The sequence below is a fragment of the Silurus meridionalis genome, chromosome 17 (genome assembly GCF_014805685.1).
Source record: "Silurus meridionalis isolate SWU-2019-XX chromosome 17, ASM1480568v1, whole genome shotgun sequence".
NCBI classification, from domain to species: domain Eukaryota; kingdom Metazoa; phylum Chordata; class Actinopteri; order Siluriformes; family Siluridae; genus Silurus; species Silurus meridionalis.
Window position 1 is genome coordinate 14,190,216 of NC_060900.1, and position 15,069 is coordinate 14,205,284.

Here is a 15,069-nt window from a genome sequence, read left to right on the forward strand (position 1 = left end):
ATAAACAGATAATCAATGTTTTTCACCAACGGGTCATAATGTTATAATGTCATAATGTTATGCCTAAATAGTGTACAGTATTGTGTTCAAATAAAATCTAGTTCAGAAGAAGAATAGTGGCTTTTTCTAATTGTGAATTGGGTTTTTACAATGGATTACTCTGCATACAGCTTGTATGAATGTGTGCCTGAAAAGATGTTTGCTATGAGATGTGTCAAAATATAACAGTAACTTGTACTGAAAGACTAGCTATTATGCACTCCTACCAAGAAATAGACCCTTCGGAATATGCTGAGCACTCAATCTCTGTCAAGAGCAAACTCTGTCAGAAGCTCCTCATTGTCAAAGATTGCCACAAAAAAAAGGATGTCCATGGCAAGTGCAAAATCATTCTAATGAAAGAGTTTTGTTGGGAGTGGTGCCCCATTGGCGAGAGAAGGGGTCCTCAGACGTTTATTTTACTGGCTGGGAACTTTAACATGACCCCTAGAATGTGATCAAAACACATTAAGCAGCAGGAATTGAGGGCAAGGGATCTGGTCCTCTCTTCTGAGATGTTAGCTCTTTCAACATAGCATTGGAGCTCCTGTGATGAGCCCATTTTTGTTCAGTTTCACCAACAGCTACACTGTCTGTTGTGGTCCTGGAACATGCTGTACCACGACCGACCCACATCTGTACCCAGAAATGGTGTCCCAGATCCAAGAAACAAATTGTTGCTTAGCAAAGCACAGATTAGATTAGATTAGATTAGATTAGATTAGATTACATTCAAAAGATTAATCAATATGGATGTTAAGACCTCTTTATTTCACTGATGACTACTAGATGTTAGACCATACTGGTATTTCCCCCAAAGCAAATCTGCAATCCCAATTCGATCAGCCAGGTCTCCTTTTACTCTGTGAATTATACCCGAATGCAAGAATCCCTAGTAAACAGTCCTTGTAAGTCATTAAGTGGAATCTGCTCTAATATATGCACATCATTGACTTTAACTGATTCATTGCCCAATTCCCAAAATACTAACTTAACATTATTGAAAAGCACCTTTGTACAATAAATGTATATATGATGGGGATTACAGCACACTAGAAGACCATGGATGACACCTGCCTGTGAGTTCATAAAACTGTTATAAGCATTACAATTATTACAGTGTTTTCCCAAAAGCTTGGTGTGGGAGCTACCCCTTCTGCTAAAATACTTTAGGGCCCTTCTTTACAAACGCATATAAGTTGCTGAACTGAAATAGTCTATTGAAAAAGGTAGGAGATATGTATGCTCTATAACCTTGTCAAGATGCCTCTGGGGTTATCATGTGGGTGTATCAAAGATTTCTGCCCAAAGTCAAATAAACCAAATTTATAAATCAATAGATTGATTTTGCACAGTATGTCGAGATATGACCCAAAGTGCTATTTACACCAGGCAATGGCCATTCATTCTTTAGATCAACTGCATATCTATAATACAAAAAAGGCATAAAAGGATTTCTTATAAAGGTATACATTAGCCGGGGGCAATTTTACCTTCATGCAAGGAATGGATAATCAGATATGAAGCTCCTGGGGAAAACAAAGGAAGGTTAATTAACATGGAAGCACACTGGAATCTGGAGGTTGCTCACACAGCACTGCACAATTCATTTACTAAATTCATTCTTCTATAGTAAATGCTTTATTCTGATCAGGGTTGTTGCATTTGATTTACTTTTTTATTTTTTCTGGGAAACAGAATCAACTGAGTTTATTGCAAAAATTTCAAGCAGGATTAGTGTTGCTTTATATTGATGTAGCGTTCTCAAATTAAATGCATGAAACACACTTAATAAAATCAAATGACTCAATCAATCTGCATTCTTCAACGTCAAACCAAGATCTAGTTCTAGTGCTTACAATATTTGTAAAATAGGCAATGTTATGAACACTTAATGTTTATGTAGTTATTGCAGTTAGTGCTCAAGTTCCTGATTCTGACCTGCTCACCTAAAAAAATATCGCATTCAGGTGTTATTATTGTTCACTAAACATATTTGTTTACATGGGTAACATGCATTAGCAAATGTTTATTTTTTATATTTAATGGTTACTGTATATTAAAAAAGGTCACATGATAAATTGTCAAAGAAAAACACTTTTTAATTTAGTTTATTGCCATTTATCTTCACAAGTTTTGCAGACTATAAAATAAAACAGTGACTGTAGTTAATGACAAAAACAAAATGCAAAAGTGCTCGCACAAAAAATGATCATAAATCCACATGCTATACTGTATATTGCATTTTAAGAGGGATTTTTTTAGTTCTAAATAAATTATATAATGTCACTATATGTCATTATAAAATGTTCATACGATATTTGAATTTGGTGATGAGAAATATAATTATCACCCCTAGATTTTGAGGTGGTGAATTTTTGGTAAGTCGACTTGTTGAAATGTGATTTTCCACAAACAAGTATGTCATAAATAAATATTTTATTGAGGAGAAACTAAAAGCCTCAACCAATGAGTGTCCCAAGTTACCAAACAAGCTGTCCCAAAATACCAAGCATGTCATTAAAATGGTTTTGAGAACTAGGGAATGCTCATGCTTATTTATTATCACTCTCCTCCTCACATGTAGGTAGTCAATAAGGACTGAGTGATATATCGTGTATTTGTCTGAAAATGTTGTGCACACATGACCATTACACCTCATTGGTTCTTCTCTGAACTGGTGCCACATTACATTTTCTCTCCACTGGAACTAAAGGCCATAAAACTGTTTAACCTTGCACAAAAGCAAGATTCATATGTCATGGTTTGCCAGGGTTGTTGTTGTGGAAGAACATGAGTGGGCTGCACAGAGTCTTGACCTCAAACCCACTGAACACACTGGATGAATAGGAACACTGTAGACATCAGTGCCTGATCTCAGTAATGTTCTTGGGGCTGAATGGAGAATTCCACACAACCATGCTTTAAAATGTAAAGCATTCATGGAAGAGTTGAAGTTTTTATTACAGAAAAGTGGAGACAAAGTCTGGAGCGTTTAGAAAGCTAACGTGCACAACGGATGTGATGATCCCGTGTCCACAAACCTTTGGCCAATTTACTCTAAAAGATACTATTTCCACATTATTTTTTAATGTGAAAGCGCCTTCAACCACGAGACATGCCTTCACAACCACCTTTTGCTTTTATAATATTTTTTATGATTCTTTTTTTTTTTAACGGAACCTTAATTCCAGTACTCCAGAAATGACGCCATTCTCCAGGAGGAGGAGGAGGAGGAGGAGGGATATCGATACCGGAAGTGGACGCCAAATCCCAGAAAACCTCTGCGTGCAGCCCGTCGGCTAGAGATCCATACAATATTCAGTCATGCAATGGGGAAATATGTGTCTGAAATGCTTTATTTATTTGTCGTTTTTAGGAACTGTGGTTTATTCGAAGATAAATGTGGGTCCGAAAGTAACGGATAAGGTGAGTGACGCAATAGCACGAAATCATAGACTAAGTTAAAAATTATATATATATATATATAAAGCAATTAAATAAAAACACAGCACGAAATGACGTTGGCGAAATATTATTATAAAATGAATATATTGCGTTTTTGACGTAATATCTGTCCTGTTAAAAAGCGGTGTAGAGAACGCTGTGCTAGACCACAATTTTAATGTTTTAATACATGCATAATCCATGTGTATACTAGAAGCTACAATCTATGAGAAACACGTTATGATAGGAGTTAAAAAGGATCCAGCTTGAGAGAGTGTGTGTGTGTGTCTGTGTGTCTGTCTGTGTGTCTGTCTGTTGTGGTGCTGCAGAAGGAAACAGTGACACGTTTACACTTAAAATCACGTCCCGCACGTGAAAGTAAGTGTGTGATCTAAGGTGGCGCGCTATTTAAATCAGATTTAGGTTGTCCCACCTCCTCATTCTCATAAAGATATGATTGACAAGGCTTAATAACCAAAATAGGCAAAGAGCTTTAAGAGTGTGTGTGTGTGTGTGTGTGTTTGTCTGTCTTTGTGCGTCCATCTGTAGGTGTTTTTTGACATCACTGTTGGAGGACACGAAGTTGGCAGAATTGTGATCGGGCTTTTCGGAGAGGTCGTGCCCCTGACTGTGAAGAACTTTGTTTCGCTTGCTTCTGGAGAGGTAGATTTTTTTTTTAGACAGGGAAATATCTTTAATTCATTGCATTTTTGAATAAGTGTGACTCTTTTCTGTCATTGTAACATTAAGAAAAGAAATCCTAGCCAAATAACAGCATTTTCTTCATTTTCTTTTGTCTGTTACAGAATGGCTATGGTTACAAAGGAAGTAAGTTCCATCGTGTCATCAAGGACTTTATGATCCAAGGAGGCGACTTCACAGCTGGAGATGGAACGGGAGGTAAAGTTTTACTGTAATTCAAGAAGCATTCCTAAGGAGTTTGGAGTAAGGTGAATTCTTAAAGTTTTTCCTGCATGGCACTTGTGCACTTGTGTTACAGGCAAAAGTATCTACGGAAAGACGTTTGCAGATGAGAATTTTAAGCTAAAGCATCAGGGCACAGGTTGGGTCAGCATGGCTAATGCAGGCCCCAACACCAATGGCTCACAGTTCTTCATCACACTGGCACGGGCTCCATGGCTGGATGGCAAGCATGTTGTCTTTGGCAAGATCTTGGAAGGCATGGTACGTCTTGGTGTTGTTTTTAGACCATAAGGTGATTAACTAAAAAAGGTAAAGTGTTATTTGTTTTATTATTTGCTTCTCTTTTTTTACCCTCCAGACTGTTGTTCATACAATTGAGCTTCAGGACACAAATGACAGGAACATGCCATACACAGAGTGTGTCATAGTGAACAGTGGGAAGATCGAGGTCAAAACACCATTCGTCGTAGAAGTGGAGGGTTGGTAGTGTCACACACAGCAGAGCTCAGGACTTCATTTTCCTCCTCCATCCTGTAAAGTTCTCCATTTCCACTTTCATCCCGAACAGTGTTAGAGTGGTAAGTGAATCTATGTCTAACAAATAGTTTTCATTTAGAAATGAGGAAAGCAGACAATAATCATACTTATCATACTTGAAAAATTCTTCAAGACTGTTAAACAACACATAAAGCTTATGACTTTGGTTCTCAAGCATGTGCTAAACCTTGGTTAATATTGGTAAATGGGTTTAAACCTATTATCTGGTGCTCTGTATTGCCATCCACTTAGCGTCATGCTGCTGAATCTCAAAGTTACTAATCATTATTCTCAGAATTGTAGTTATTCCCCAGACTGTGCATGTACAATACATAGTAGTTAGGTATTAAAGCGCATTAGCCAGTAGTGTTTCAATAGTCTGTTAGTTCATTTGTCTATTTGAACCTCATTTTGGAATCAGATATTTAATTCAAATTAATATAATCGGGGACCCTGAGTAATAAATGAAAAGGTCGAGGATACCGGAAACATGTAGCAATCATATTTTTACTTACATCTCTGCTTTTTTCTATGACAAAGAGAAACATCAAATTTGATTTTATAAACATAATTTTTAAAAATTGTTTGTGGAAACGCAGCATGCATTCACTCATGTGCCAAACATGTATGTTCTTGTATGCCAAATTACTGTTTAAATGTAAAGTGTATTTGTGTATTATAGAAAACGATTTCCCTTCCTTAAAGCATTACTTAATTAGGGAATCCTAGTGCCAAAAACTATTCAATTTGAACTTCTTATGCCAATTGATTGAATAAATTTCTTTATTCTTTGCAATTGGAAAAGTAGGCTAGTTCTATTTCTACAGAGTTTTTAAAAAACACTGAATACATTTTTTGTATATCAAAACTAGCCTGTGTAGTGACCGTGCAATGTGCAGCATTTAATGTATGTTTATTCTTGTGCACAATCTATTGTTTATGCTTCCGTCATTTACTGATTCTTATCACCATTATTGTTTATTTTTGAAATGACTTTTGATTTTTTAAGTTTAAGAATATTTTCCTAATGCATATTCAAAAAATAAAACAAAAAAAACTATTAAAAACTGTTTTATTGTGAGTGATTTATTTAAAGAATAATGACCATGATTTCACCGGCCGATATATATAATATATATATATATATATATATATATATATATTATTAATTTTGTAACTATTGTTTAATCATGTTATTGAAATGTGGATAAAATAAATAAAAAAACAGCACTGCTTTGGAGAACATGCACATATTCTCACTAACAAGCATGTTGGATTTTATTAGAACCTGTTGTGGAGTGAAGCCTGTAAAGAGTGCTCATTAATGTACAGTTTATTATTTAATCATATACTTCCTGCAAGTTGAATCTTTTGCACTAGATTATATAAGCAACTCTGAATTTGTTACTATGTTATATTTGTTTTTAAGATAGCACATTAAAAATGACCAGAACTACCACCTTCCATTTAGTCAGAATTGAATATTTAGATTGACCATGATATAATGCTTGTTTCAAGTTTTCACAAAATGAGTCATTTTTTAATTCTAACAAAAAGTCAAACAAATAAAACAATTTGGACAAAACGATTAAACAGCATTTATTTTCCTGTGAAGATCACTGGGTATGCAAAATTAACATTTGGAAGTGTGCTGAATGTAGCTAAGAGCTTCTCACAAAGACATAGAGATGTTTTTGGATAAATCACTGAATCAAAAAAAGAGAACGTTCCAAGCTGGAGCTGTGTCTGAAGTAGCCCTGCAAGAGGATGCAAGCTGGATGACAGGCTTCATTACCAGCTCAGCTCAGCACTGCAGTTAGAGTCCCCCAGGAGCCCTGCTGCTGCATGATGGGACAGTTTGCTTGAAAGGTCAAAATCAGACAAATCAGCCACACACAAACCATGTTAAACTGCTGCTGATAGAGCCAAGCCTGAAGCTTATTGCTGTGTAAAAAAATGAATAGCTAGTTTGATAGGTAGGTGAAGCAGTGGACTGTAATCAGCACATTTTTTTTTTCAGTTTAGAACAAATAAAGCTGGCATCTCTTTTAAATCCTTTTCATGTTAGGTTTCCCTTGTGAGCACCAATTAATTCATTTATACATGAAGTGAATCCATATCTCATGAACATCAGGTGCAAGGTGCGAACTTGGGATGGGATGTCTGTTTATTGCAGTTCAGCACTGTTATTTTTTATTCAAATTTTATTTTTGTTTATATTTTTAGTTTTTTTAATTGTTTATGTTGAGCTTAGAAAATGGTGGATGGTAGCTCAGTAGTTAAGGCATTAAACTTTGAATCAAAAGGTCACAGGTTTAAATCTCACCACTACCTCTCTGTCACTACTGGGCCCTTGAGCAAGGCCCCGAACCCTCCCCTGCTCAGTTGTAAGTCACTGTGCATAAGGGTGTCTGCCAACTGGCATAAATGTAATTGTAGGATACAGGATATATAGTTAAAAAGATTTTTAAGAATTTTTGAAAATAATTTTCAGTTGGTTAAAGGGTTATTTCTGGCAATGTCTCTATATCTTTTATATAGATTATTGATAGGGTGATAAAAACAGTATAAATTATTAGCATCCTTCTGCTGCAAAGGTAATAATTTACAGCTGTCCGTTCTTTTTCTATTTATGCTTTATTGACTGATATGAATGATTTAATGACAGTACTCAACCCTGTTATACAGTTTTCAGTGCTACAGTATAATCAGTAAATACCTTGAAAATTAGGTCCTGCATTACCATATTGACATATCTGACATATTTGACTTTGGCCACATAGTAAGAAAAGTTACTTAGTTTTAATGAGGCACTGTAGATTTCTGTAAAATTTTCAGTAAATGCATTAAGAAACAAGATAATTTGCTAGATAAATAGAATGTAGATGTGATGGCATGGTAGAAATAGATTATGTAACAAATCAAATGGCAAATTAATTCACATAGAACTGTTTGTATTGCCTAAAACAAGATAAAAAAAAGGTAACACAGTCTTCCATTAGTTGTTCTTAAAGTTGTATGCAAACTATTAGGTTTATGATTAATAAAAGTGATTTTAACTTTAAACTGCACCGAACTGAAATAGAGTTCTGAAATTCACAGTTCCCAAGGCTGAAACATTTCCACTCTTTTTCAAAATGTGGCCGAGCAGCCCCAGAAATCGTTAAAGCTCTATCTCTTTACACTCAGAAGAAGACACCAGGTGGACACTATTGATCTTTCCTTCAAGCTCTCTTACTGGCTCTGTGCTACACGTCACCAATTGTCTGGCTTTTTCTTTTTCAGCCATTAAAATATGGTCACGAATTTACAAAAGATACTTGTTCTCCCCTGACCCCTGCAAGGTACCATCACTCAGCGGAAAACATTGTGAAAATATCAAAGGGAAGTGGTGCCTGACAGGGGAGAGGTATAAACAGTGTAATGATTTCCCCAGAGTTTCTGCCAGGAGTCAGTGTCACCCGAAAGCAGCATAAATGGTGACATATCCTCACTTAGGATCGCAGGGAAATCGAACACTGACATTCTTTTAGGGCCTGAGCCTCCTCATCAACCAATTACTGTGGTAACTGGAGAGTGCACATCTCCAAGCTAGGACTAGAATGCCAGAGACCTTCTGAGATTGGGACTGTGTACATTGCCAGAACAACCTAAAGTGGACAGACCTTGGGGTTTTCATACCAAAAGGTGATAATTATGAATGAAATGAGGCTTCTCTTCAGCCAACTCTAAATCACACTTAGTTGGAAAAGTCCTTTTTCAGCAGACTGCTTTTTAAAATTATACCCCAACCTCCCCTTTTGGTATGAAGGAATGCACTTACAAACAAAGAAAAGCCACACTTGAAAAATGCCTCCACTTAATGTAATTCTTACATAAAATCTTAAAATAGCGAGACAGGGTTTAGTCAGAGAGGATGGATGAAAGCAGTTAAGTTTTTAACATTTAATCATTAAGATGTTGCATTTACACAAGAGCCATTGTGTTAAATTTATGCATTGCACTACATTTATCATAAGCAGGATGCACAGTCTCAGAAGCCAGAAAATAATATGTTGCTTAATAAATCAGGTGGCACCATGCAGGAAGAATTTTTTTTAATTTTTTATTTATTTATTTATTTATTTATTTTGTTACAGAGAAGAAGGTTGAGGGCAAAGAACAATCAGCAGCACCTGTTCTCTGGTGTCTGGCACTATGATTTACATCCTCTATAAATAAAACTATGCACATCATAGGCCACTATCACTTTTAAACCTGGCTAAAAAAAATGGTGGGGGAAAAAAAAACAAGCAAACATGAAGAAGCAGGTTCAGTCATCGAGTCCAAAAGAATCTTTTTCCAACTCGGACAAGGAATCATCTATGAAAAAGTTTTACCTGGTGTAAATTAAAACACATTTTCAAAAATATTGCATTTTACTTAAAATTTCAGGGTACTCTCGAAAGCCTTCACAGCCATAGCTCCTACTGTTTTACAGTGAAGTTAAAAGCGTTCCCCGGCTTTTGTCTCACTAATGCATCCCCTCCACACTCTGATGCTATGCTGGAAGAGCTTGGTTGCAGCCTCCTTTTCCATTCCCTCTGAAACTAATTAGTGCTGAAGGCTGGACCAGGGGTGAGACATAGAAGGGTTTTGTGTGTGTGTGTGTGTGTGTGTGTGTGTGTGTGGTGTGTGTGTGGGGGGGTCTCTTTCTCTTATTGCTGCAAGGAGCATTCATCCTTGAAATAATGGATCCTTGGCAGCAGCTTACTTGATCCTGGCATAAAGGCCTCGTTATTGGTGTATAAATGTATGATGATTTCCATTCAGCTACTTTTACCTCTGTCTATATGCTTGTCGAAAGAGGTCACTCTTCATGTTCTTCTGTGAATAGCATTTGTACTTCCTGATTTCAGGCTATAAAGTTCTTAAACGACTTTGTGTGACCCAAACAAGGCGAAACTTCAAAATTCACAGCGACATGGCTTGTTTATCAACAGATAATTGAGTGTTTTAAAGTTGACAGCTATTTACTTAACATAAAAAATGCAATTGGTTGAACTCTGAATGTGTCTTCCTTTGTTTTGAGGGATGGTTCAGTAGCTGGTTAGGATGGACAGACTTGCTCCCTGTGCCCTGACCAGAACTGCCCCCCGCTCGCCTGCACGGCCTGGATCAATAGCAGCTGAATGCCATCTGCTTGGGGCAGCAGAACACCACTAGAAGTCTGCCCCATGCATCTTCTCTTATTGAAGGTTATTTTTATGTGAGTAAACAATTCATCCTCTTGCCTCTGCGCTTTTTGCTCATTTACCCAACACCCTTCCTCAACTGATCGATGCGATATGCAAAACAGGCTGAAAAAAAAAATTGAATCCTAAGAGTGAACCTGATGTCCAGGTGACAGCAAATCAATTAGCCTCCCTGTTAAACTCTGACGCACGGCCAAAGTGTTTCATAGTCACACATGCAAATCTTTTCTCAGCTTCCCCCATCCCCCAGAGAAATTAAAATTCTTCACCAGCTTGAAATTTTGTTAAGTATACTGACAAGAAGGTGGGACACCCAGATGCTGGTATTTTTGAATTTGGCCCAATTACTGACACTTCCTTCACTTACATGCACTTGAAAATCGCTACTGTGTGTTAGCAATTATGCATATTTATGACTTACTGATCATGTGGTGTGCCTGCCCAGATTGCATCAGTGGGTGATCAAAAAAAGGGAATACGCAATTTTGATCAGATGATGCGTGTGTTTCGGGGCATCATCGCTTGCCTGACCTCTCAGCAGCTGGGTCCAGGGAGACGGATATTTTCATGGCACGCTCCGCTGGCCACAGAGAACCTGTTACAGCTCCAGGGGGATTGTTTGGCTCTTATTAGATTTTCTACACCATAGCTATTAGTGATAAATGTACTGCTGCATTCAATGTCAAGTTAATCAATGCTGCCAAAGTTTTGTTGCCCTAACAGCAATCTATAAAGCCAGCCCATTGCGTTCTGTCTTCCCCGTTCACCCCCCACGCTCTTTCGTGACAACTCTGTCTACCACTGGGGCCCTTCGGAAGTCTGGTTCTACGTTAAGCTGGTTGTGCTGGGACGAGCACGTTTTTGAGCGAAATCCTCAATTTGAAATACTGTCTTAAAATACTGTCTTAAAAAGCAGGGCAATTGCTGTGATGCCTGGCCTGTCAACGAAATTGTTTAAAAACCAGAGTCACTCAAATAGATCCAGTTTGATGGTTAAAACACTGGCAAATCGATAACTTCACAGATGATAGAACGTTGTCAAGTTGTCAAGGTTTTTTTTTTAAGTACAGTCTTCTTGACAACAAAACCCTTATTTTCAACAGCTGTATAGTGTAGCTGTAAAAAGATGAAGGGAGTGCGATCAAAAGATAGGAGGAGTGATGAGGCAAGGGAAAAGAAATAAGACCTAACTCTCAAATGTATGGCACTGTCATAAAGCAACCACTGTGGAGGCTGCTAAAACAAATGACTACTGTACACTTTTAAACACAATTAGAAGCTTATGAAATATGAATTTTCATTGATTTCTTTTCCCCCCTTACCCATGATCATTCAACTGCATGTATGAAATACTTGGAAATAAATTATGAAACACTGCTGACATTTATTATTATGATTTCTTTTCTCACTGTTTGCATTGCCTTTATTTTTGTCATTACTTTTTTTGTGTATCAGGACGTAATGTTCTTCTCAAAATTGCTGATAATTCATTGTGGCTCTTTGGCAGCAAGGGCTGAATGTACTCTGCCCAAGTCAGTGAGGGGCTAGTTGATGAGGGTGCACAGAGGCACAATTACTGGCAAAGAGCAAGAGAAAAACACTGTAACCTGGCTGGAGAATACCGATTAACCTTTTTTCACACAGTTGACAAATGAATTGCATCAACAGGACACGGCAGCATTTATCAACGCCTGTCCACACTTAGAGACCTGCTTCAGCTAAAGAAAAATAACAAGTTTCTGCTAATAGAGCAAAGCTGCATGCCGCAGCACATTATGTTGTCACACAGCTTGGAATCTGATATCAATCTTGTTTGATCTTTTAACGAAAAGAGGAATCGCAGCTTGTTGAAATAAATAATTTATTGTATAGCTAATTAATAAATAGGTTTTGACAAATCCAATAGTGAAGGCTAAAAAGTTATTACTGTCATACTAACAACTACTGCTAAGCTAGTCTTTTAGATTTGGTCTGTTCTGTTGTTCTGGACAACATGTAGGATATTCAGAAATGTAATGTTTGAAATCGTAGTTTTGCTGCTGAATTTAATAGAAACTGTGAATGCATTAAATGATGCATGTAAAATAGCAGGATAGAACAATTGCACGGAATCCGAGTTTGCACATTGATACAATTAATTTACTTAAATTTCTCCATTATTATATTTCATAATTCCTACACCGCATTCTCTGAATATTTGGATTTAGACACTAGTAATACTGACTTGTATTACCAAGGCTATCCCTTGTCCACAAAAGGTCACTTATCTGACATGTTAAAGTGTCATTTGCATTTAAGTGTGCATTTTATTGACCTTTACTTTCAAGATCCTGACCGCCTGCCATTAATGCACTTCGCGACGTGATGTGTTCACTCAGCACATGCAGCAATTGTCAATTAAAGCCTCTCTAATTGTGCCTCTATTCAACAAGCCCCATCTAATATGCTTGCTTTACAATTAAGAACATTGGCCTGGCTGTTTAATTTTGCCCTTTTAATGAGGACTTAGTGACAAATGGAGCCACAAATCATGATACAACTTGTGACCAACAAAGGCCTGTGCTCTCATCAATTCTCTTTTATTTACTGCATTTGTTTTCTCATGTACTTTGGCCATTTCAGAGCTAATGGGCAAATCTGCTAACAAGAACTAAGCCGTGTCCCATGCTTATCCACACATATTTTGGGACAATAAACTGAATCAAGACCAAGATAGGATTATTTTTCTTTATTAAGTGACCAGTGTCCCTAGGGAAACAAAACAAAGCAAACAATTAATCTTTTCCTTCTGTTTGTGTGGAGGAAGGGGCCCTGGCTGGAATGAAGGTGGTCTCTACCTGTAGCAGGCTAGACTGGAATAATGAGGACTGTGCTGGGGAATAAATGGACTCCTGTGAGAGCCCAGCTGACAGTCCTTCTACCCCCTCCTCCTAATAATATGACCCATGCAACCATCGCCTGTAAAAAAAACACAACTAAAAAAAAAAAAAAAAACAAGAGTATATTTAACTAGATTCAGTGTACTAATTGTAGGGAGCCATTAAAAAGCAAGCAGAGAAAGTACATTAATTACTATTCCTAACAAAGTGTTTAATCAAATTAAGCCAGGCTTTACTGTTCACAGTTGGCTAAGCAAGAAAAGCCTATCCCAGCATTCCCTATATCAATAGGTGCTGGGGGCTTGTCTATGGACAAATTGTTACATTAGAGTTTCTTTTGTATAGTTTAAGCAATTTAACAGTAAATTGCAGGACACTGAAACTCTGCAGTATATCCATTGACATGGGTCGTTGCTAAAGGAAATTAGTATACTCTAATCATTTTCGAAACCTATTGATAACATGACTTTTTATATGAGCTCAGAGACTGAAAAAAATGTTGTGAGTTGCTGTTTATTTTGCAGTTTAGTATAGAATGCTTAATGAATTGAGACAATGTATTATAATTGCATAAAGAGTTGAATAAAGGATAATCAAAATAATCATTATCAAAATACGCATTTTTAATTATTTTTTAGATACGTTTTGTAGTGGAAAAGTCACATGCTTCAGGATCCTTCTGGTGGCAGGAGTGTATCCAAATTAAAGACAGAGGGAATCTTTTATTTCACAGACCAGTCATTTCTTGTACTTCATGAAACACTTTTTCAAGTCAAAATGACATGATTTTTATCGTGCAAAAAAAAGCACCCACATCTCGATTCTGAAGAAGCATTAACAAAGCATCACAGCAGCTAGTTTCACAGTCCTCTGACAAAATACAGTGCACACTATGTTGTCCTACATTCCTGTACCAGCTTTTCTAAAAACCTGTGGCTCATGAGGGAGAGAAAGCACAAGAGAGACAGATCCAGAGAGAGAGAGAGAGAGAGAGAGAGAGAGAGAAGTGAGGGAAGACGGGCCGAGCTACGAAGGGCCTGATAGAAACAGTGATGGATTCCAGTTATTAGCAGATCAAAAAGATGGATGGCACTCTGCTCCACCCAATCAACATCATCATCTAGATCTATTTAAAGATAGTCCTTGTGCTAATCAACTTATTTAAGCTGTTGATAATATCAGAGGCCAGAATAATCTGCTGTACTGGGCCTCATCCCCTGGATCGATAAAATCACTTGAGCCAGCGCAAACAGAGGTAAGTAATGACTATCCTGGTCATTAATATTATTTAACAGTCCTCGTCAGACTTAATGAAGAAGAAAAACTACCCCGAACCTGCAATGGGTCATTACAAAAACTAACGCAGCTCAAAAGCAGAGGGTTTGTATTGCAGACATTTAATTGTAAGTTATGTTTAGCATGAAGAGACTCTGATTGCATAGCTGATGAAAATAATGCACAAATGATTTGGGGACCATAGCTACAAACTTGTTGAGCTAGTGTTCATATTGTGTCTGTTGGTGTCTGGCTAAATGCAATATCAATCCATCGCAGGGCACCATGCACACACTTTCACATGCTCATTCACACCTAGAAGTGGTTCATTCTGCATTAAAGGTATGACATCAAGTCAGCATGGCTGCGCATAGCAACAGCAGTAAAAAAAAAGTAGCACTTCTTAAGTATTTGCTTTAGATCAATCACCCTACAGACATATTCACTTGTTAAATCTATTACATTGACTATACAGTTTGTTGTTTTGAAAAGAATCCTGGAGAAATCCCATTTATGCACATAAAGTACATTTGAAAGTTACCTAGACTCTTTAATTAAGACACTGGTCTATGAGATACCTGTTGACCCATCATACCACTCATGCTCAGATATGCAAAGAAAAGTGTTATTAATAAGAGGAACATTACATATGATGTAAGGCACTTGATAATACACTGTTATACACGCCCCTTCAATTAATATTACACCTTACACTTTATGTTTTTTAAATATGA

At 37.1% G+C, this 15,069-nt stretch overlaps 1 protein-coding gene across 1 annotated transcript; it reads left to right on the top strand.

The window, feature by feature from the left end:
• The first annotated feature begins 3,283 nt into the window (after nucleotides 1-3,283).
• On the top strand, nucleotides 3,284-6,014 carry LOC124400527 (peptidyl-prolyl cis-trans isomerase C). The gene is made up of 5 exons (XM_046872429.1): nucleotides 3,284-3,468; nucleotides 4,036-4,149; nucleotides 4,293-4,386; nucleotides 4,487-4,671; nucleotides 4,769-6,014. The coding sequence occupies exons 1-5, from the start codon at nucleotides 3,367-3,369 to the stop codon at nucleotides 4,895-4,897; spliced, it is 624 nt and encodes a 207-aa protein (XP_046728385.1). The 5' UTR covers nucleotides 3,284-3,366; the 3' UTR covers nucleotides 4,898-6,014.
• The last annotated feature ends 9,055 nt before the right edge of the window (nucleotides 6,015-15,069 follow it).